A 22,074-nucleotide genomic window follows, 5' to 3' on the forward strand; every position below is an offset into this window, starting at 1 on the left:
GGCTGAGAGCATGCAGACTAATCAAAAACTAATTAAAAAAAAAAAGAAAAGAAACATACATGCTTTGGAGTGGATAGGGAAGGGCACACGGAATAAGATGGTACTGCGTATTTAGTGTGTTCCAAGCACTTTTCAGTGATCGACATTATTTCCTACTTACAACCTTATGAGAGGTAGGTACGGTACAGACCCATTTTACAGATAAGGAAATAGAGGCTCCAAGAGGTTAAATGAACAGTAGTTATTCAGCAAGTAAGCAGTAAGTATTATATTCAACCAAGAGCTGCATGATTACAAAACTTCTTTCCGTTAAACAATAATTACTCTATAACATATAGAAGCATTATGATTCACACATACCACACACACACACGAATACACACAGGTAAGTGATGCTGACGTGACTTCTGGGATTCCGTAGGACTGATTCTCTGAATGGGTGGAAATACAGTATTTGGTCTGGCTAGCCAGCATTCTCAAACAATGTATTAATTAATTAGGCTGGCTAGACTTGAAGGTGAATTCCACTCTGGTTTGCCAAGGCTTCCATGCCCATTGAAATCAGCCTGGTCTTGTTTAAACAGGTCAATTACCACTGTCAAGCCATGACTAACGCAGCTTCATTTTTTTTTTTAATTCAATGGAAGATTAAAAAAGCTGATTGGAAGAATGTTGCAAGCAAAAAATGTGGGCACAAAATGACAGTAGGTATGTGAGAGCGAGAGTGAGTAAGTGAGAGCAAAGGGAGGGAGATCATTCTAATCACGGAAAAGACAGAGGAGGGAAGAGAAGCTAGCGGAGGATTGGGAAGGCAACTACATGCACTGGCCAGCCTCTGGTTGCCATGGAGATGATGTAGTCGACTGAAGCCCAGGGTAACTCTAGGGGAAGACTGGCTGGAGTCCCACTTGATGCAAAACAGTGCTACAACTTGATTCTCCCAATGATGTACATCAGAGGAGAATCTGGCCCAGGATGGGACCAGGAGCTTTTGAGCTTGCCAAAACTGGACATGATCTTCACTTCTGAAAAATGATGTATGCTTAACCTATGAAAAATTCCTCCCTAGCTGCTTACAGCAAGCGGTGGTGGCCAGAAAGATGCATCCTCTCTATCCACGGGATATCCCAGGTGGGGAACCCTCTCTGTGCACCAGTGGTCCCACTCTGTGGGTGTATCTCTGCCCAAGATGTAGACAAGGCTCATTTATACTTTCATGCCTCCCTAATGAGACCCCCGAACTCCTCAAGCAGAAGGATTTGCTCTCATCCTGGTTTCTACCTCAGGGTATGCACTGCGAAGGTGCTCCCTAAATGCTCTTGATGAAAAGACTGAACTGAGGTGACGACCCCTATTTCTGAGTCAGTATTCGCCGACTCCTGCAGCCTGAACACCAGAGCGCCTCTCTTTGATTTGGGGAATAGCTGAGGGGTGAGTCAGACCTTTTGATGTCTCCTCAGAAGTGCTAGGAAAATGAGAGCATTTTACTTGGAAGAGCTTTCAGAGCCTGACCACCTTCCCGGCTCTCAGTCACTGGTTCCTCTAGTTTAAGGGGCCCACTTCTGCTGAGGTGCAGGGTTCGTTGGTGCCTATCGGGCCATCAGCAGTGCCACAGCGTTGGAGGCATTGTGACAAGCATGTGTCACCTGGGTAGCCACATCCACAGCTCCTGAGGTGGAAAGGATCCCAGAACCCCAGGATCCCTTTCTACACTGTCTCCTTCATTACCCCTACTGTGTTTCTTTATTCCCAAACCACTCCATCTTTTAATAATTTCATTACTGTGGCTGAGAAAGCTCCCTCCCTCCCTCTCTCTTCTCTCTTTGTGACCATATTGAAAATTATGCATAGAAACAGAGAGAAAGAGAAAGCAAGGCACTGAGAACAGCTCCTGGAAATGGCCAGCTTGCCAGTCACAGTGAACTAGTGTCGACTCATTATTCAGGTCACCAAGGGTATCTGCTGCCTGGCAACCATCCCGCCGTTGGATTTTCATGTGGGCTCAGAAGAACACACGAGAAACAACAAAGTGTGCGGGGATGGGCTCCACGTTCCTCCCTGAAGGTTATCCTCAGCTCTGCCTCTGCCTTCGATTTGGCTCCACCGTGAGGCCCATTCTCTAACGAGGCTGCAGCTCACCCGCGAGGGGAAAGGAAGGTGGGGAGCCCATGGGGACAAGCTCCCCAACGAAGCACCTGAGCAGGCTGTGGAGCAGAAGCACAGTTTTGCCAGGCAGAAAACAGCCACAACGACACAGTTTCAGGTCAAAGATCTGCTTTCCTTCATCCAAAATGCTGGTTTTCAATATTAAAAACATCCCCTGGGGGCTCAAAGAGCCAGGGCCTTCATGCTACTCCTAGAGTGTTGCTTATGACAAAGGTGGGGCACTGTGTGAGGATGCTCCAGGGGAGCCGCTGGAGGAAGGAGAGCTCACAGGACGTGGATTCCATATTCTGAATCAGAGGGAGACCCCTGGCCTCGAGTTCTGCTCTGCTTTGGAAGGCAAACTCCACTTTAGGTATAGGACCCTCTTCCCCTTCCCTGCCAGTGCTCCCCTCCCCCGAAATGATCGCCGTGTAGAAAATTTGAGCGACAAAAGCTATTCGGTGGACACCATACTGGTTCCTTAAACATTTTCCCTGTATATTTGAAGAAATGAGAAAACACACTATGTGAATTTATGCTTTTAAAGTTAAGGGAGTTAGAAGAGAAGATACAGCTAACAGCCATCTTCCCATCCCCCTCAAGCTATTTTTGGTGACCTGCAGTTGGGGTCCAGAGTTTCTTAGAATATTCTCCAGAGCTAAAGATTCTCAACTCCCACAGGCCAGTGCACTGCCGGTTTGGAATCTGGCTCTGTGGCTGCTTCAAGGGCTGTATGCTAATGAGGCTGTAGTTTGCCAGCCAGAGAAAAGGAAGGTGATAGGTCAACAGGGGTCAATCCCTTTCCAAATCATCCTCCCAGATAACAGCAGCAATCCAGGGAACGTCAGCTGGGTGGGTGGATGGATGGATGGATGGATGGGTGGACAGATGAGTGGAGGCATGCATGCTGGACCAACATTGGCGGAATCCCTGGAAAAATGTTGATGGCCTAATGGTACTTCACAGAATAGTTATTCTTGGAAAGTGCTACATTCTCTTAGCTCATACTGTGCCTCTATGTCAAATCGCAAAAAAGGTGCCCCCCTCGGGCCGATGCTGCCTGCACCAGGTGTCCAGGTTGGTAAGTGGCCATATCTTAGCCCCATTTGCCCCCTCAGCCATATGGGATGGCCGGGCCATTGCTTCACAACACAGCAGCCTGGGCCATGTCCCCCAGGATGGGAGAAAGAACACAGGTGACTTCAACCTTGTCCAGCACTGATGATGTGCTGAATGAAAGTCCCCTTTGATTGCTCTAACTTCCCCCACTTACTCACATACCTTTTTTCCCTCCAGTTGGAAAATGCTTTCAACTCCTGTTCTTTTTTTTTTTTAAATTAATTTCCACCTTCTAATTCTCCACAAAATTTTCCCATTGTGTGAGATAATGAGAAACAGACATTTAAATAGTCAATAACTCCAAGTGTATTTGCAAGATTGAGCAGGCTTCCATCTGTAAAAGTTCTGAGCTCCCTGGAGAAAGGGGCAAGGTGAAGGTGGAGAAGTTGAATTTTGAGAAATAATAAATTCTACGAGCCATGCATGGGAGGAAAACAAGGGGAAAAAATAACACCATAGGTAGGTTCCTCCTATTCCTATTGTGCAAATAGGGTTACTGAATTAACAAGCCATTGGGAAATGTGACCCTGACTACAGCTGGAACGAGGGAACACTTCCTGGGTGCTGGGCTTTGGCCTCACGTGACTCATCTTTATTCCTCAGGACTCTCAGATGGAAGAGCTGAGCACCTGAGAGAAGAAGTGATTTTTCTTCCAGTTTCCCTGGAGGAAAGTTCAGGAGGAGGGCAGAACAGCACACAGTGAAACCCTAGAGACGGCCCGGAGCCCTCTTAGGGAGGTCACGCCGCTGGGAAGCAGCAGGCTCAGGACGGGAAGCCGGAAGCACGTGGACCAAATCCTCAGCCCGTGCTGGGCCTCAAGGCTCAGATAACCGAATCTGGCTCACTGCCTGTTTCTGCACATTTTGGAACACAGCCAGCCACGCTCATTACGTATGGCTTATGGCCTGCTGCTTTTGTGCTACAGGGGCAGAGGTGAGTACCAGCGACACAGAGGGTCCTAAAGGCCAACATATTTACTATCTGTCCTTTTACAGAAAACGTGTGCAGGGCCCTGTTCTAACCACGAAGGGCTGTGGCAGGAAGCAGCTCTCTGCCTTTCTGCCTCTGCCTTCTGTCTGAACCTGAGGACTGGCTCTGTCAAGTCCTCACTGAGTCACTGAAGAGAGAAAGCATCTCCCACAGCTAAGTGTATGAAATGTCCTCCGGACCTGGAGGAGTCACCCAGGTTTCCAAACGAAAAGTTTCGAAAGACCCCAGAGGTAAATCATCTCTCTCAGAAGGGGAAAAAAAGGCTCATCGCAAATAAGAAGTGTTTTAGGTCTGGGCTGCCAGCAGTCTTTTATGTGTAGGTTGAAAGTGAAGTCCCGGGTGAAGGGGCATTTCGGATAAAAGGTTTATTTAATTTGTGAGATTCAGCAAGCAAAAGAGAAGGCTGGCTCCTCTAGGAGAGTTTACAGAAGAGAATAGAAGAATGTGGCCACGCCCACCGATCTGTTTGGAAGAAGAATGTAAAAGCACAACATGTCCCTGAGAAACGGCTCCTTCGGTTTGCCCTACAAGCAGCGTATGAAAGATCATCGGAAGGTTTCCACTAGGTTAGCAGAATCTGTGCTGATGCCCCACATCTGTCTAAAACGCCTCCTAATTCAGATGCTGAAGTCTCGGACACTTCTCTGTATGGTGGCACTTAGGCTCCTTCTTTTCAACTAAGGCTTTTCTGTTCTTGGACAGAGGAAAAAATGTCCCTCTCCCCTTAGAGAAACTGACGTGGGCAGCTGTCCAGATGAGTGGTAAACTTGTGGAGGGGATGTGTCAGGCTTCTGTGAGGCAAATCTCACAAAGGATGCCTTGGTGTCCCCTTAGGTTAGCCGTGGCAGCCGGGCAGTTAGCGGTTCACACGCGTCTCATATCCAGGCTTCCTAGCTCAGCGACACCAAGCCCGAATCTGGCAGCTGGGGGCGTCAGGGGGAGAGTGCCAAGGTGGAGTCATGCACCACAGCTGCCTAGCTGGAGCCCTGGCAGGGTTCAGGAATACTTCTCTGCCTTTCATCAGAGGGTTACGGAACGCCATTTAACCCTCACCGCATCTCAGAAGTGCTTCTGGTAGAGAGGGTCCTGGGAGGAAGGGAAGCCACAGAGAGAGGGAATTTGAGGCCAACCCCAGGTCATGTGCCCTGGGATGGGGTCATCACGCTGGTGGGCAAAGCCGTGGGGAGACAGCTGATGGAGATCGGGATGAGGGTGGGGATGGAAGGAGAGATAGGTAGGGGTGGGAAAGGGTGAAGGTGGGCCAGTTGGTACCAAATAATCAGAACTGAAAACCTGATGTACAGGGTCAACCCAGGCCAGCCCTGTCATTATCCCCAAATGGGTCCCCTCTGTGCCCACAAGACAGCCTGCGATGTTCGCTTTCTCCTGGTGTCACCTGGACGAACACCACAGAGGACTGCAGAGAGTGAAACCCAGAGACGGGCCCCACAGTCCTCAGAACTGGTCTGAGATAAAACCCACGGTCACAGCCGTGAACAGGAGCTACTGATGTTCCTTTTCGTATCCATCCGTGGTAGACACAGTACTTCGGAATTCTTCCCTCAAGCTACCACCCGTGCCTGGGATTTCCACGGGTCTCTAACGGGTAGGGTACCAGACTGTCTCTCTGCTCCTGCTTTGTTCAAAGCCAACAGCTTCTAACATGAACAAGAACTCTTGCTTTTACTGCGACCTGCTAAAAATAACCACCTGGTTAACAACTACAGAACTCTGATTATGGGCTTTATATATTTTTACTCGCTTCTTTATTATTCTTTTTTACTTTTATTGAAAAACGAAAGTATTAGTTAAGAAAAAGTAATCCATCACCTTAATTACACCACTTTTCGGTTCCTTCCCCTGCCTTTCCTTTGCACAGATTTTCATTTGTTAAAGCTCAAATTCTAGAAAAAGATGCATGACGGCACTGTGTTTATAGCCAGTGCTTAAAAAAAACGAAAAAAGGAAAAAAAATGCACACCCAGTCTACTTTGTTTAAAACAAGAAAAAGTCTTTTTAAACATCACATGACAACACAGCTTATTCATTCTCTCTCCTTGTCCCTTTTCTCTTTTTCTCCATGACTTGTTTCTCATCATACTGACTCATACCCCAGATACAATCAAAGTATACACACCAGGCAGAAAACACAAGGCGACTTGAATAAAAAGAAAATGTTTCATGGCAAGAAATGAGTAAGAGGCAGAAAATGAAAGACACTTCAAAATATAAAAGATTAAGGCAATCTAATATGACCCGGTCCAGAGGCCACTTTTACTGCATTCTTGTAAAGATCTACCTCGTATACATTGGTCTCTTCTAAACAATAAGAGTACTTCTCTCTCATGGCTAATTTATAATGGAAAAGAAAACAACCCAAGTTAAAAAAAAAAAACAACCCAACATACTAACAATGTGTATGCCTGTTGTTAATAGGGTTTCACCATCAACTTTCCAGATCCTGCCTGCCCAAACCTGATTTCTCTGTTTCTCTTTTTGAGTGAAAAGGCTGATTTAATCCCCAAAGCATCTGCGCTTCCACCAAGCGAGGGCTGCCGCTGCCCTGACCAGGGGAGGTCACTAGGTTAGACAGAGCGAATGGTCCTCTTTTCCCTCCCAGATGGAAGGCTTCGCCAAGTCAGAACAGAGGTGCAGGCTGAGGTCAGAGGGGCCTCAGCCCCAAAGACGCCTCCCTGGCCCTGGGTTCACACGGCTACCACGTCAGGAGTTTCACGTAAAACTTGCTGTTGTGATTGAAACTGTCCAGTCCCAATTCCCATCCTGCTCTTGGCTCCTTGGCCAAGTCTCTGCTCCCCACCCCTCGGTTTCCTCCTTCCAAGGATGCTCATGATTTCCCAAGACAACAGCCGTGGGCCAATCCATGCCACTCATGGGCTGCCTTGGCTTAACCCCCAAACCAGCGCATCGGGAGCACACTGGACATCCTTACCTTCAAGTCCCTAAGCTCTGTGTTTATTCTGGCTAAATGAGCCCTGCGGCTCTGATATTTTATTTATATGTATATTTTTACAAGAGAACATAACTGTCCTGTGAAGCCTCACAGTAAACACAGCCTCCAGGAGAGCACATGTGCTCTGATTTATTGATTCTCTCACGGAAGCAAAGCGCTTGGCCACCGCACTTGTCAGTCACGGACCCGGACATGCGTGCTCACCCCGCAGAGCGTCTGCGGCGATGGCTGTGAGTCCCCTAAACAGCCTTTCCTGGGAGCTCTGAGTCTCAACCATCAGTAAAATCAAGTGAAACAACAAAAGCAGGTTTTACTTCCCCAACATCATCATTCCTGAAGGTCAGAACTTGAATTCAACTTTAACATTCAGTTTTGACCTCAGCTTTCCTTCCAATACTTAAGATTCATGTTAACAGAAATCTCACACACCAAGAGAACCAACATAGGCACGTGAATACTCTCAATACTTTAAAAGGGGCAATGGGGAGAGGGGATGGGGGTCAAGGAGGCAAGGAAGGGTGAGAAAGAAAGAAAAGATACTCTCTCTAGGTCTGTCGTTCCCCATTCTGCTGCCTCATCTCCTGTCCTAGGCTGTGGGGGATTGGTGGCAAACTGGGCGAGATGCTTTGGAGTCAGAGAGTGCAGCTAGGTGGAAAACCAGGAATTCATCTCTTTCTAGCCAGGAGCTGGGCAGATTAATGAGAGTGAAGATAACAAGTCTAGACTTCAGATATAAAAATGACTTCCCTTATCTCTGAACTGCCAGCACCTGTGGGGTTCAGGCCAGCCCATACAAACAGGGCACAGAAACACTCATGATTGTTTGCATAGACTGGGCTCTGTCATTAGGTGAGGGTGAGTGTCTCTGGGTGTGCTTTTACACCCAGGTCAACTCAAGTGAAACATTTATAGAGTGGCTTCTAAATGCTTAGCATTGGAACTCAGGTGGAAACTTTCGCAGTGTCAACTAAGAAGACTGCAAAAAGGGCAAAATGTGAAACCCACTGCATGAAATGGCACAGACATGAGCATCACCCAACCCTGGAGGTCTTTCCACCCTCCCTGGATAAGGCAAGCATCCCAAATTCCCTTGTCTTTGCCCTCTATGTACTTCATTAGGGAGAAAAGGTCCTCTTCTGTTTTTTCAGTCCTGTATTTCAAGAGCTCTAACTCCAGTCACCAAATGTGCCTCCTTCTTTCCCTTATTGGACACCAGCTCCTGAATCCTGCAACTTTTCCTCCTTAGGATTATCATTCCTTGTCTTTCCCCTAACTTCCTTCCCTCCCCAAATTGCCCGCAGCGCACCTCACTGAGGGTTAATTGAGACCGCTGCCTTGGTACCCCGTAACTGGAAAGAAAGCATCTTCAAGCGAAAATAAATCATTGCCACCTCATTTCACTTTTAATTTACTGCTGCTTTTTTTTGTTCCGTCTCCCCGCAGCCTCTTCTTTCTCACCACTCATGCATCTCAGCCTCATTGCTCTCCGCTGGACAGTGCAAGGCTGAAAGGTTTATCTGTAACCTATTTGTCTCTATTATAGGTTTCTAAACTTTAATTAAACAAGAGACAGCGAGGATCTCAATCCCCCTTTCCCTGCACCTACAGGTGTTGTTGGTGCCATCTAGCGGTGGGAAGCTGTGGCATCTAGTTTCTCTTGTGAGCTTTGTCAAATTTGGAGGTTTATTGCCTTCACCAAATTCACATTACATAGGGGGAAGGAAAAGACATGCAGAAATTAAAAAAAAAATTTTTTTTTACCTTTAAAATTCTCACCTGCAAAAGCTGAGATCGGTTCTAGAAAAAAAAATAGAAAGAATTTTGAGTTAGCAAAGGGGAAGAAAGAGGGTGCACACAGAATAGGATGAAGATGACTTTCATCAAGCTGTTTTGTAATATCCCGCGGGAAGCACCCCATGTCCTCCACATGCTCTAGACCACATCTGACACACTATCAGCATGGGGGCCGGGTGGGCGGGGACAAGACTCTCAAAGTTGCTTTGGAACAAAAAAGTCCTTTATAGAGTAACAGGTCCCTGAAGCATTGTAATCAGTCACTTACCACTGATTACTTTCTCAGAGCCTGGATTACTTTTAGATGCCTGGGCTCTGAGAGTTGCCTGAAGGGATAGGGCAGTCCCAAATGCTTCTGACATCACCAGGCACATGCTCCCTGCCCGGGACCCAAGAGCCAAGAGAAGCACGTGGTGAGTCATTACAGTCACTCTGCAGACTAAAAGCAGGTCCCGTTCCTTCTCAGGGTTCCTCTTGCTTTTGGGGATATCCATGGCTCTGAGGGGAGGTGGCCCTTGGGGTGAACTGGGGAAAATGTGTGTATCGCAGGTAGGTTGGCTACTCAGCACTTCTGTTCAAGGCGAAAGTGTCCTTCCTGTGCTGGTCACCTGGCTTGCAGTGTTTAACCTTATGACTTTGGGACCTTGGGCATTAGAGGTCTTAGTTCCAAAGTAGAATCTAAACTCTTACCTCACAGGCCATGGTTTGCCTGGCAATTCATTCATGTAAAAGAACTGCGTGGGTAATTGTGTTATCACTCTGAGACAACATATGTACTATTTTTGCTCCCAAGTGAAGGCTTCCATTAAATCCATCAAGCCTTTCCAGCATGTAATTTTGACTGGCAGTTGCTCTCATCCTCTAGCATTTTCTTTGCTAAAAGCTGGAGTCTTGGCACCCTGAATCTCCATATACTTATTGCATGTCTATTTCTGAATGGGAACGGGGATTTAAGACTTCACCTCCTCTCACACCGCTCCCTTCCTGAATGCAGCCTAAGCTACACGGCGCTCACACCTTGCCTCCTGCATAGACTGGCGCTGCCCCAACCACTGGGTAATAGCTGTGTTTGAAAATGATGTACTGCCTCCTCTTGTATATCCCAGCCCTCGGGAGAGCCTCGAAGGGACAGATATTCACATACCCATACAGTTCTCCAGCGGGACGTCGGTGCTTATCCGAATGTCATCAATAGCAATTTCTCCCGAACGTCCTTTTCCTATAACTCCCTCGAACACAATCTAGAAGCCAGAAGAAAAAGAGCCATGGTTAACTGAGCTTCCTGGTCCAAACAGTGCAAAGATTTCCAATTTTCTGTTAACTGCGGCTTACAATGTGTGTGTGTGTGCACGTGTGTGTGTGTGTGTGTGTGTGTGTGTTGCTGCACCTGGTACACATCTGTTGACCACATGGCTATGGTGCTTGAAATCTTGATTTGAAAAGAGTTGGTTCAAATCAAATGCAAATTTGAGGGGATTTTATATATATATATATATATATATATATATATATATATATATATATATATATATAACAAAGTGATGGATATTGTTGTCCAGTGACTAGAGTATACTGTCTAAAAGGACCACAGTCAGAACGTGTTTAAAGGAGAGCTGAAATTTCCCCAGCCTTTTTGGATGGTTTTTTCCTTATAAATCTTCTAAACACCCAACCCAGGTATTGGGAAGCTCAGAGGATGTGAGCAGGTGGGGTAAGGTAAGACACGTAGTATCCAGGTTTGAATTGCCTTGGGGGTAGCACGATCTTATGGCTCATGATGACAACTCGAAGGGAAGTGATTTTCCTTCACCACTAGTTTACTAAGCACCTACTACATGCTAGGCACAACGACAGTTAAAACCTAATAAAACAAGACCCTCTGCCCAGAGAACCTCAGCGCCTAGTGGGTGAGACAGAAATGCCAACAGGTGCTGGCCGCACAGCGCATCGAGGTCCGTGAGTGGGAACGAAGATGTGGCGGAAAGGAACTCAGGATGCCTTACAAGCCTGACAGTGACTGCAGGCTGCACACAGGAGCCCCTGGGCTCTGTGGTCTCCAGTCAGCCCTCCTTCTCGCCCTCCCTAGGTTCTCTCTGCAAACGAGCACATGTCCTCTGGCAAGCTGAGCGAGCAGTTGGCTGCCTCACCAGCCATCTGTTGCTGCCTCTCGTCTAGGGAGGAGCAGGTTAATGCTTTGGCTGGTTCTCCGTCACCTCTTCCACTGCGTTCCTACTCCTCCCCAAGGCGCAGCCACAGAGGCACAGACCCGTCTGTGCCTCAGTCTCTTGCTCTGTGGGCAGGAGATAATAGAACTCAACTCCTGGAGCCGTTGGGAGAGAAACCACTGACTTAGGAGTCTCTCTGGTCTGCTGGCCACTGAGCACAAAACAGCTCCCCTCCCCTTCCTGCGTTCACACGTGCTGGGACAGGGCTGGGGGGCTGTTCCCCTCTCCTCCTCCCAGTCTGAGGGGCTCCACAGGCCTCTTGCCTTGTGTGTGGAGGGTTTGTTTGTGTTTATTTCCCTGCCTTCTGTGTCCGTTTGTCAGCCTACCTGATAGCAATCTAAAATAAAATGGAGAGAAAAACATTTGTCGGAGAAGATTTAAGCAATATAAAAGGCAACAGGAGGAACAAAGAACCAAGTCTGGGTGTAGAGATAGGCACATTCTGAATAACAAATAAGAGTGTCATTTAGTTGCCATGGCAACGTGAGAAACACAATGAACACAGCGGCGCTTAACCGCGTTCCCTAATGATGAATGGGCCCGGCCCTCTGAAATACTGAAACACAGATCACGACGATTCCCTTGGATCCCCGCACCGTCCCCCGTCGCCACCCCACCTGGTACTCCATGTCGTAGCTGGGCAAGATGATCCTCCCGTGTTTCCACTCGCCGCCCTGGTCCTCACGGATAACCCAGAGGAGCTTGCTCTCCTGGCTGGCTTCGCGCACCACCTGCAGCGCCACCCCGCGGCCGCCCGTGGCTTGGTACTGGAACTCCATGCACACGGGGCTCCGTGGCAGGTGGACGGGTGGGCTGATGAGCCGCGCGTACTGCCCTTCTCTCCGGCCATCGCTCTGCAGCCGCAAGAAATTCCTGTCATCTGGCGGGAAAACAAACCCAAACAGAGGTTCCTGGTAAACGTGTGGGAAAGACACCAGTTGGCAGTTGTGGCCCCTTCAGGGAAAAGCTGTGACCAGAGTTTGGGGGGTCTTTTGCTTATGTATAGACTTGTTCTTCAGGCCCTGGGTCCCTTTCTTAAGGTTCCTTCAGAGCCCCAATTCAAATCCTGTGTCCTCTTGAAGCCCTTTCTTGAGTCTTTACGTCAAGCAGGTCCCTCCTGCCTCTTCCCTGCATCACTTCCTTTGTGCCTTTTACGTATGGCACCCAGCCCTGTTGGCTTGATGTCTGGGCTGGTTGTGTTTGTGCTTGTCTTTCCTCCTAGAGTCTGAGAGGCCAAACCCACGTTTTATTCATCATTGGTTTACCCAAAGGGCCAGTGCACTCTAACGAACTGAATGAATTCTAAGGGGGTGAAGTGGCTGCTAGGATAGAGGATGACTCTGGCCGGGTGTTTTATGCTTCAAGCCTTTATCATCTTGGCTGGGCACCATCCAAATGGAAGACATTTCAAACCTTCTGTCTCCAGATAGTGCCTGGGCTTTAGTAACTGTAACCCAGAAGCCCAGCATCAACTTCAAGCAGAACAGGGAATGGTGGCTAAGTAGGGGTGATTCAGGGGGCCTGATACCCGACTCCCCTGTCTGCCCACCCTGGGAGGCCAGACCTTGGCCTCTCTCAGAGACTAGGCAAACACAGACCCAATGAAAACAGGTGCTGTCATCATCACGAACAAGGGCTATGTGTTTAGCAGAGCATATACATGTTTTGGGAAATGAGGGTTTCACCCAGCCAAATGTTAGAAGAACGTATCTTTTGGCTGATTAGCTTTTAAATATATCAAGTACTATGTGGAAGATGGAGTTCCTGTTCCTGTTGGCATATCGCATGCCTTCCAGACACAGGTTGGGGACCTGCACTGGCAAATCCAGCTTGTGCAGGAGCATTCTGGCCACGTGCACAGAGAATAAGATGGCTTCTGAGGAGGAAAATCTCACTGTCTCTTTTTGGCCCCGAAACATCTTCGTTGAACACTTCTGCAAGATGGCAAGGGCACTTTTGCACCAGCACACCAGACACTTCAGGATCATGTTAATCTGAGATGTATGCACAGAGCTTTCTTATTCAACGGGGACTGGGAACACGCTGGGCTTGGCAGGGAAGGACAGGCAAGCCCTCCAGAGCCCTGAATCAACAGGGCACTTCCTGGACCGCTGGTCTGCTGTTCTTACCCTTGCTGACACCATACTTTCAGTGAGAGCAGTCTGTGACAATCCTCCCATCAGGAGCCCAGGAATAGCTCCTTCCCTCCTCCTGGCCACCTCTCTCCCTCCTCCCCGTCTCCCCTAAGCCCTTCCCAGTTAGACTCTCATGGACTATTGCTCTAGAAGCTACCCTCCCCTAAAGTTATATTAGCCCAGTTTAGGATGCATAGTGGGCATTCCAGTTTGAGTCTCCTTCACCAACCAGAACCATGCTGGTCTAATACCCCACAACATGGCACCTCTTCAAGACTAAAGTCAGCACAGATAAGTAGACTGCTGTCTGCGGCAGAGAATTTTAATGACGGTGATCTGCTGAGGGAGGAGGTACTGGTGCCACAGCCAGACACTCGAAGATCTTCCAAACCTATGCTTCTCCTATCAGATCTCATTACAACTGCTATTAATGATAATAATTATGTCATATTTGCATACTGCTTTACAGGTTACAAGGCATGTTGATATGTATTCATAACTTAATCATTGTAATAAGGTTGTGAGCTAGGTCTTACTAATCTTACTGTGCACAGGATGCAGAAACTGAGGCTCAGAAAGGTTCAAGTGACTTGTCCAAGGTAGACAGGCTAGTAAATAGTAGAGCTTGACTTGAATTCAGGTTTTCCCACCTTCAAGCAGTAGGACCTTCCACTGCTGTGCCCCCAGTACCCTGTCCCAAGACCGGGCAATCAATCACACTCTATTCAAAGCAAACTGGCTTCTCTGCTGGGCGCTGTTCAGTTTTCTCCTCCTACTTGGAATTCTCTGCCTACCACCCCCCTACCCCCGCCCCTCCCCCTCCCCCGACATCCCACCTCCTTTGCGAGTTCTTCTCCTAACCAATCTGGCACATTTCGATATTAATTCCTCTCTTCTCTTAACAACTGGAGCATTTACGCACTGTACCACTGATTTTACCCTGTTTTTAAAAAGACTTGAGGCCATTTTTCATGCGTTTCAGCAAGTAACCACCCACTACCTTGTACTATAATTTAACTATTTTGTGTATGTCTTTCTTGTCACCACGGTTAGACTACAAGGCCCTGGTGTTACACATAGAGTGGTTAATACTGCTTTTTCTCCCTCCCCCTAGATAGTGACGTATACCTGCCATTACTCAAGAAAATTTTGTTCCCACGAATGAATGAATGACAAACACATGGATGAAGAATGCTACGAGGCTGTCTGTTGGAAGCAAGAGCAGAGGGAGAATCAGCTCACCTCTGGTAATCCCTCAGGTCCATATAATCTCTTCACAGTTCCCGCCCATTCTCCTGAGCCAAGAGCCCTTTCCAAAGGTGAGATGAATGAATAATAACAGGCTGACCTGTGGGAGCATCCAGACCACTGAGCCACCAGTGAGAACCCCCCGGAGCTCCCAGGCTCCAGTAATTTCCAAGCTTTTACTGTTTCCACCTCGTATATGAAGGAAACCAGATTTCAGAGACTTATTATTCAGCCTCCTTCCTTACCAGTTTCACAAATAAGACCCAGTGGCTGCCTGAAAGTTGCTTGGCAGAAATACTGTCACTTGTGTGAATTTACATTCTTAAGCAGTGGGGGAATCATAGCATAATGGCTAGAATTTAGTAAGTAAAGTGTGTGTGGAGCTGTAAAGCGCCGGGCTGGCTGGATTTCATCCGGGTCTGTTTTATTTACCCATCCTGTGGCTAAAACTTCAGGCACAGCCAGGCCAAAGGTTTCCCAGACTGCCTCTCCTGGGGACCTGAGCTGGCCCCTCTCCTCAACCCTCCTTCCTTCTCCTCTCCCCTCTCTCTCGCACAAGAAGATGATAATCACTGTGCATGATTTAAAGGACCCCTGGAAGGCCAGGGAGTTAATGCTGGTGGCGTGCTAAGCACGAGCAGCTGAAGGATCATAATTCAGTGCTGACATCCGAGCTAATCCACTAGTTTGCAGAATCTCAAGACAAGCAGGCCTCTGCATTTCACGTAGTTAAATCATTTGTGCCCTACTTGTCTGTTAAGTGCTATGAGCTGGAGGGAAGAAAGATGATATGTAAATTTAAGGAATTAGCGGTAGACATCAGTCAGAGGGACGCTGAGCTGCAAAACGTCCCTGCCTGTCATGGAGAGTGGACTGATTAGAACCAGGACATCATGAAGGAATGGCTTTGGCCAGGAAGAGCCCAGAGAGGGAGAGAGGAGGAGCAGGGGCAAGAGAACTGGTGTTAGCTGAGCACCTCGACGCACCAGCTGTCACCCTGGGGGCTCTGGCACCTTATGTCATCTCCCCTGTGAAGTAAGTACCATTTTTACCAAAAAGGAAACTGAGGCCCAGAGAACTGAAGTCATGCGACCCAGACCACAGCTAGAGAGTTCTGACTGGACTGAGTAAAATCATCAGAGCCTTGCCTCTTACCCAGGCTGGAATCCCAGCCTCGTGCTCACTAATCTTTGAAAGCCTCAGTTTTCCCATCTGTGAAATGGATATAATAACAGCAATCCTGCACAGGGTTGTGAGCAGGAGGAGATGGAACCAGCCCTATAAGCCGCTTTGCACAGGAACAGGGACACAGCAGAAGTGCTATAAAAGCTACAATCTTTATTTCTACCACCATCACTGCCTCCTATGCTTGTCTTTCGCTTTTGTTTTTGTTTTTTTAAAGAAAGGAAAGGATCAAAAGGGCGCCCATAACTTGGGAAGACCAATCCAAGCCTCAAAGGAAGTAAGGTTTGGCTTGAGGACAGTAAAGATGTCCTCTGGAATAAAATGGTTCCCAGATCTGTCCTCACCCCAGAAGCCAGCCAGCTCCAAGTTGTTTACCATGTGTCTTCTGTGTCAATCTACTGTAGATTAAACAAAATCATACATGATTCTGGAATGAAAGCAGAACCTCAAACGACGGTTTAGATGGGGCCAGCCCTGCTGTCCAGAGGAACCACACCGAAAACATCCCCAGAACAGCTGTCCACCCTTTGCTTTAAATTCTCCAGAGGAGGAGTTTCCATAGGCCATGCCGCCAATGTGTTTTCTAGGTCACAACCCTAACTGTCAAGAACTTCTTAAATTCAGTTTTAAGTTTTCCTGCTGTCATTTAGACACATGTCCTCCTTCCATGCCCGATGGAGCACAGCCAACTTCTGTCCTCTGCCTTAGAAACATTTTCACTCATGAAGAATTAAGACTCTGGTCTTCACTTCCTCAGGAAGCACAACCTTTGTCTCTTTTAAATGTCCACTTTCCAGGCCTTTTATTGTGTGAGGTCTCCACGGACCCTTCTCCAAGCTAAGGGCTTCAGTTCTTTTAAGTCGTGGCACCCATCTATCTGCTGAGAGCAAAGCACATGTGCCATCAGTGAAGTCTGCTCTTCTGGGATGTTCTAATTTATGGCCCACCGCTGCCAAACCCAGAGGAACTTTTAAGCAGCCGTGGCTGTCGATTACCTGGTAGAGCAAAAGGTTGGCCTGGCATGGGTGGGCTGCTTTGTAGATTTACTTAGGCTTTGGAGAAAAGCTAAAGGATGGTGAAGAGGTCCCCAAACCTGACAATCAACCAGCTAAGAACCAGCCCTTACTGGAGGCTGTCTTGTTTTTGTAGCTGATGGCAGTGATGTCGGCAATGGATAGCTTCCAGAAAATAAACAGTGCAAAGGAAACACATTCAGTCGCAGAAAGAGAATGAAGAAAAAAGTGTCCCAGAGATCCAATCCCTCTCCTCCCGGACCTGACATACTTGGGAAGCATTTTGCTAGGTCCTTGACTCAAAACATCTGTTGCTGCCCGTGACACAGGGAAAACAATCGCACGGGAATGAACAAGAGGGGTTCAGAAGGGCAGAGAGGAAGTGCAGAGGACCAGGTCATGCAGGCGTCTTAACCTGCTGCTGTCTCTAGAAAGGGTCTCCTGACATTTCACCTGGCGATTTACGACCGCATCTGGCTTCAGCTGCCTGAGTGCCGGGTGATCATGTGACTGCTCTTGGCCCAACAGCCATGGAGTCTAATGGCGCCGACACCTTACCAAATCCTGAAATAAATCACCAGTCTGATCCTCCTGGCTATCGTAAAGCCAAACACACCAACTGCCCAACACACACATCTCCTGGCTAGCATCGCACCCTCCTACCAGAACCACCATCTGAAAGAAGATTTAGTGCAGCGGGAGAGATGGTCTCTGTACAGGTCATGCTTAAAACAGGAGTCAGCCCCTCAGCTGGCCTCCCAAGGTCAGTCTATCTCTGCTAAGGTCCTCAAATTAACAACTGGCTAAAGGAAACACTGACTTCGGATGAACTCAGCGGGATGTGCTCAAGGTTTACAACTGACCATTTTGTGGACATTTGAGGTTTCAGGCCTGGGCTTTGCAGGAGTCTCTAGAACGGCTATTTTTTTGGTATGTCAGCTTTGCGTGTCAGCTGTCTGCGGTTGAGTCAGTCTTGTTATCACTCTGCCCCTTCATTATCCATCTACACACTCAACCAATCGTGATTTTCAGAAAAAAAGGAATAATAGCTTCTTCTCTCTCCTGCTGTCTTTTCTACAAAGTCAGAGATGTTTTCTGTCCTACTTTCCTTACAGAGGGGCCTCTATGCTTTCCTTTTCCAGCTGAAGTTATTCCTTGAATACTGGCTTTCTTTTAGCCAAGCTGTCCCTGCTCTTTAATTATCCAGCACGGTCTAAGCCCGAGACGTTCCCGTCTCTGTGTTTATAGTGGCTGTGCCCTGCCAAGCCACAGCAACCTCTTTCTGAAGGCAATTCAAGCTCCTGCCAATCCAGTGTCTGAATTGTTTGCTGCCATCGGTCCCGCCTCTGAGGAAGGTCTTTTGAGTTCACAGAGTTTCTTTTTAATCCACGGAGTCACTGCTAGCTCACTACCCAAAATCAAGCCCCTTGCAAGCAAGTTCGCTCATCAGTCATTTTCTCTGTGCCCAGCTGCCCACCACACCCACCCACACTTGAGCCTCTCGTGTGTGTAAGCCCACAGTGACTCACAGGTCTGGTTCTCCACTCTCATGGAGTTTATTCAGTGGCTCAGCCTGCACTGGAACAGCTCTACGAGACGTCAACAGGCCCAGCACTTACATTTGATGGAACGGCCGCCATTTGTAAAATTCGAGTATTTCAGAACATCGTGTTCTTGACTTAGCTCTCACTTGAGCTTGTTTTTGAGCCCAGAATAAAGGTTCTGGTCTCTCAATCCGATAAACATATAATTGCTAGGTAGCCAAAGCTCTGTCCTCTTATAATCGCGTGCTATTTCGAATCGCCTTTGCCTGTTTTCTATATGTCACTCCCGTGACTTAGAGTTACTGAAATGAAGTAATATGTAATCACACTGCATGAGGTCAACAAATACGGAGAAGAACACGCATTTGAAGATTCTAAAGCTTTATCTCTGGTCTTCTTGTCTCATTCCTGACGATAATCATCATAATAATAGTAAAACAATTAGCATTACTATTCCTGGTATTACTTGGTGTTTACTCTTTTGACTGAATAAAACAGTTCCTACACTATCTAATGCTATGTTACTCGCTTACTTTACTATGATTACTCACTGAGGTCGAATGACACAGTGACAAAAATACCAGCCACTGAACACATCCAGCAAGGGGTCATAGAGGAGGCACAACCTCCTACTTACTTGCCTCTTGGTTTACACCAAAGCCTGAAATGTGGCTGGTGTGATGCAGGAACTGATGTTTTATCTGGATTTAATTTTAATTTAATTTTAAGTAATTACAATGAAAATAGTCACATGTGGCTAGCGGCTACCACGTCAGCAGGGCAGGTAAATGGGGCAGCTCTAGACCCACGGGCTCACCAGAGCATCTCAGGGAGGTTTTGCCTTCCTTAAAGATCTGAATCTGATCGGCCTCAAATTTTTCTGTTTATGGTCAACACCCCAGAGAACGTCTGTAGGAAATATAGCAGCTCCCACTAGGGAAGACATTTTCTGTGTCCCTGTAGGTACAGGGCAAAGGCAAGGTGGCTTCTCAGGGAACGTGGTACGAGCTCCTCTACAACCACCAGGGGTCACTGGATTTGGAACACGGCCCCCAGGGGCCGGCAGGAACACACTCCAGGCATCTAAGCTACAAGCTAAAAAAAGAAAACTCTGAGTGTCTCGAAAGACTATCTTGAAAAACAAAAACAGTGGAATAAAACCAGTGGGTGTCTCGTCAGCCTTAAGCAACCAATACCACTAGCCAAAAGAACAGAGCTAAGTGCTTACTTAAAAGGAAAAGAAAAGAAAAACAAAACAAAACATGAGAAAAGAACTAAATCAGAAAACATCTAAGGAATGTTTAAGTCGTTTCCACAGACACGTCTAATCAAACAGCCTGTGTCTGATATTTCAACACGGCTGCTTCCTTTTTTCTTTCCTCTGGGCTCCCTCTACCCTGGATGGAGATGCCGCCTTCCTTAAGTGTAATTACTGTTGTTTACATATCTAATAAGGGGATAAAACACAGAGCACACTTCTCTCAAAGAGTGGGGCGGTCTCCTCTTTGTGAGTGGTGATCGGTGGGTGGCACAGTGGCTTCCAGGTTTGACTTGGAAGGTCCCGGGCTCTGAACCCACTGGCACTGGCCCTGCCCCTAACCAAGCACAGCTGTTTCCTTTCTCCCAACTGCTCCCCGCAGGGCCCCCATTTTTTCTAAAGAAGAAGAAGAAGAAAGGACCACCCTGAACAGAAAGAGCTTTCTATCCTCTCCTGCCTAAAGCCCAGTATCGAGTCTTGTAAGGAGAAGGGAAATGGGAAGTACAGCCAATGAGTTTTTAAATCATCAGAGGCTGGACGGAAGGGTTCTCAAAACAATATTAAGATTTTGTTTTTTGGGAGCAGTGTCCAAGTGCCACTTTCCCAAACTTGAGGGATTCCTCTGGAAGAGGAAAATAACTCTTAAGGGAGAAACTACATGAGCTCTAGCAGTGCCTTGTGGCCCTAATTTTCTCCCCATCCCCACCAGCCAGCCAGAGCTTGGGCTTCTGCCCTCTCCGTGACAGTGCTCTGAAAAGCCCTCCCGAACCGCAGGGTGTCATGACTCAAGTGAAATGAGGGCAGCGATGAGGATCCCCAGCCAGTAGCCAGGTCGCCTGCCGCTGGGGCATCAGGGGAGGGTGAGGGCTGGGCGAGGAGCGGGCGGAGGGAACGGCGTCAAAGGGAGAGGAACTCAAGCTCCCCCCAAAGTGTCATGTGCTAATTGGTGGCCTTGGAGCCTGCACAGGGCTGGCCTCAGACATTCTTAGAGAAAATCTGCTCAGGAGAGTGCAAGGGAGGAAGCTGAATTATTAGAAAGAACCTGAAGATGGGCGCAATGGATAAGAGCCAGGAAATTTCCCCTTACTGTGTCCTCTGCATCCCTTTATTCAAAGTGCCTCAGCCAAGCTGCCCCATTACCACACCTTACACATACACACACACGCTTGTGCATATAAACCACAAACACACTCAAACATACAGACACACACAAACATACACACACACAAACACGTACATAGATTTACACATGCACACAAACCAAATACACACATACACATATCTACAAACACGCATACATTTACCCATAAGAACACACAACAAATGCATATACACATAAAAAACACAAATACCTTAAGAAAGAAACACATACACACACAACCCACAAATACACACCTATAAATACCATGCACACACACACATACACAGCCACAAACCTTCTTTACGTTTGGATAAAAAGTGGGGGTTGGGAAAAAGCACCAATTAATTGGGCCAAGTCTCAAAGGAGAGGAAATGAAATGAAAAATCCAGGCTGGGTTATAAAAATAAGTATTTTTTTTTTCCCAGCGTGCAGGAGGCTCATTATATTAATTAAACATTATTGCAGTGAACGAGAAGGGGGAGGGTGATTAAGGCTGGGACGAGGGTAAGTGTTCTCTCCTGTTGCCCGAGGCCGTGGTGATCTTCAGATATTAATCTCCCTGAGCACTCAAATGCTGAAGAGATAAACACTTGAAATATGAAAATGTTTTTTCTCCAGAGCAGACGCTGTGACCCTCTGGGAAAGCAAGTGCGGGCTGTGTCAGGAGGCGGCCCGCGGTGCTCTCCTAACGTCTGTCCCACTGCCATCCCCTGGGGACAGGGGACACGAGGGGCAGCAGAGCATCTCTGGGGGCCTCTGCAGCAGGGAGGTCCCTCCCCCCTTTTATTCTCTAATCAGGCAACATATGATCTACTAATTTTCAGAATTAACCCCTTTCCTCTCAAATGTTTATGCAGACCTAAGGTCCAGGAAAATTGAAAGCTAACATGTGATGTGCTGGAGCAATGTGTACCACTGGCTGGTGAAAGCCAACTGTTATGTTTTCTGGAATTTTGCAAGCCAGCTGCTAAAGGCAAGTGTTATTAAAAATTAAATTATATAAAGCTATTATTAAAAACCAAATCTCAGCACTTCCTAGTGATTTTAGCACACTGTACCGGTATCTATGCCGCCCAAATTATTTACGTCTATTGTATCTGCGTAATGGAAAAAAACCTATCTAAGGCTGTGTTGCTGCCCTTCTCAACGCCACCTCCGATGATGTCACATTGGTGGCTTGAATTCAACCACAGTGGGAGGATTTACCCCACGGACAGTGGCAAATATTCCAAAGCAGGTATTTTTGTTTTTAACTTGGAGAGCCAGTTGTTAAACATTTCCCAGAACAACACTGTGAAAACATGA

The 22,074-nt window shown here is 47.5% G+C and overlaps 1 protein-coding gene across 4 annotated transcripts in view; it reads right to left on the reverse strand.

Moving 5' to 3' along the window:
• NRP2 (neuropilin 2) overlaps window positions 1-22,074 on the reverse strand; it is a 111,519-nt gene that overhangs the window by 20,782 nt on the left and 68,663 nt on the right. For 2 of the 4 annotated variants that reach the window (XM_031451947.2, XM_031451948.2), the window contains exons 13-15: window positions 11,863-12,125; window positions 10,165-10,261; window positions 8,988-9,023 (exon numbers count right to left, since the gene is read on the reverse strand). In XM_031451947.2, coding sequence (XP_031307807.1) covers window positions 8,988-9,023; window positions 10,165-10,261; window positions 11,863-12,125 — 396 coding nt within the window. The remainder of the gene's footprint in view (window positions 1-8,987; window positions 9,024-10,164; window positions 10,262-11,862; window positions 12,126-22,074) is intronic. The other 2 variants (XM_010992051.3, XM_031451949.2) reach the window with 1 other exon arrangement.

Source organism: Camelus dromedarius, chromosome 4, assembly GCF_036321535.1.
Source record: "Camelus dromedarius isolate mCamDro1 chromosome 4, mCamDro1.pat, whole genome shotgun sequence".
Taxonomy (NCBI): Eukaryota; Metazoa; Chordata; class Mammalia; order Artiodactyla; family Camelidae; genus Camelus; species Camelus dromedarius.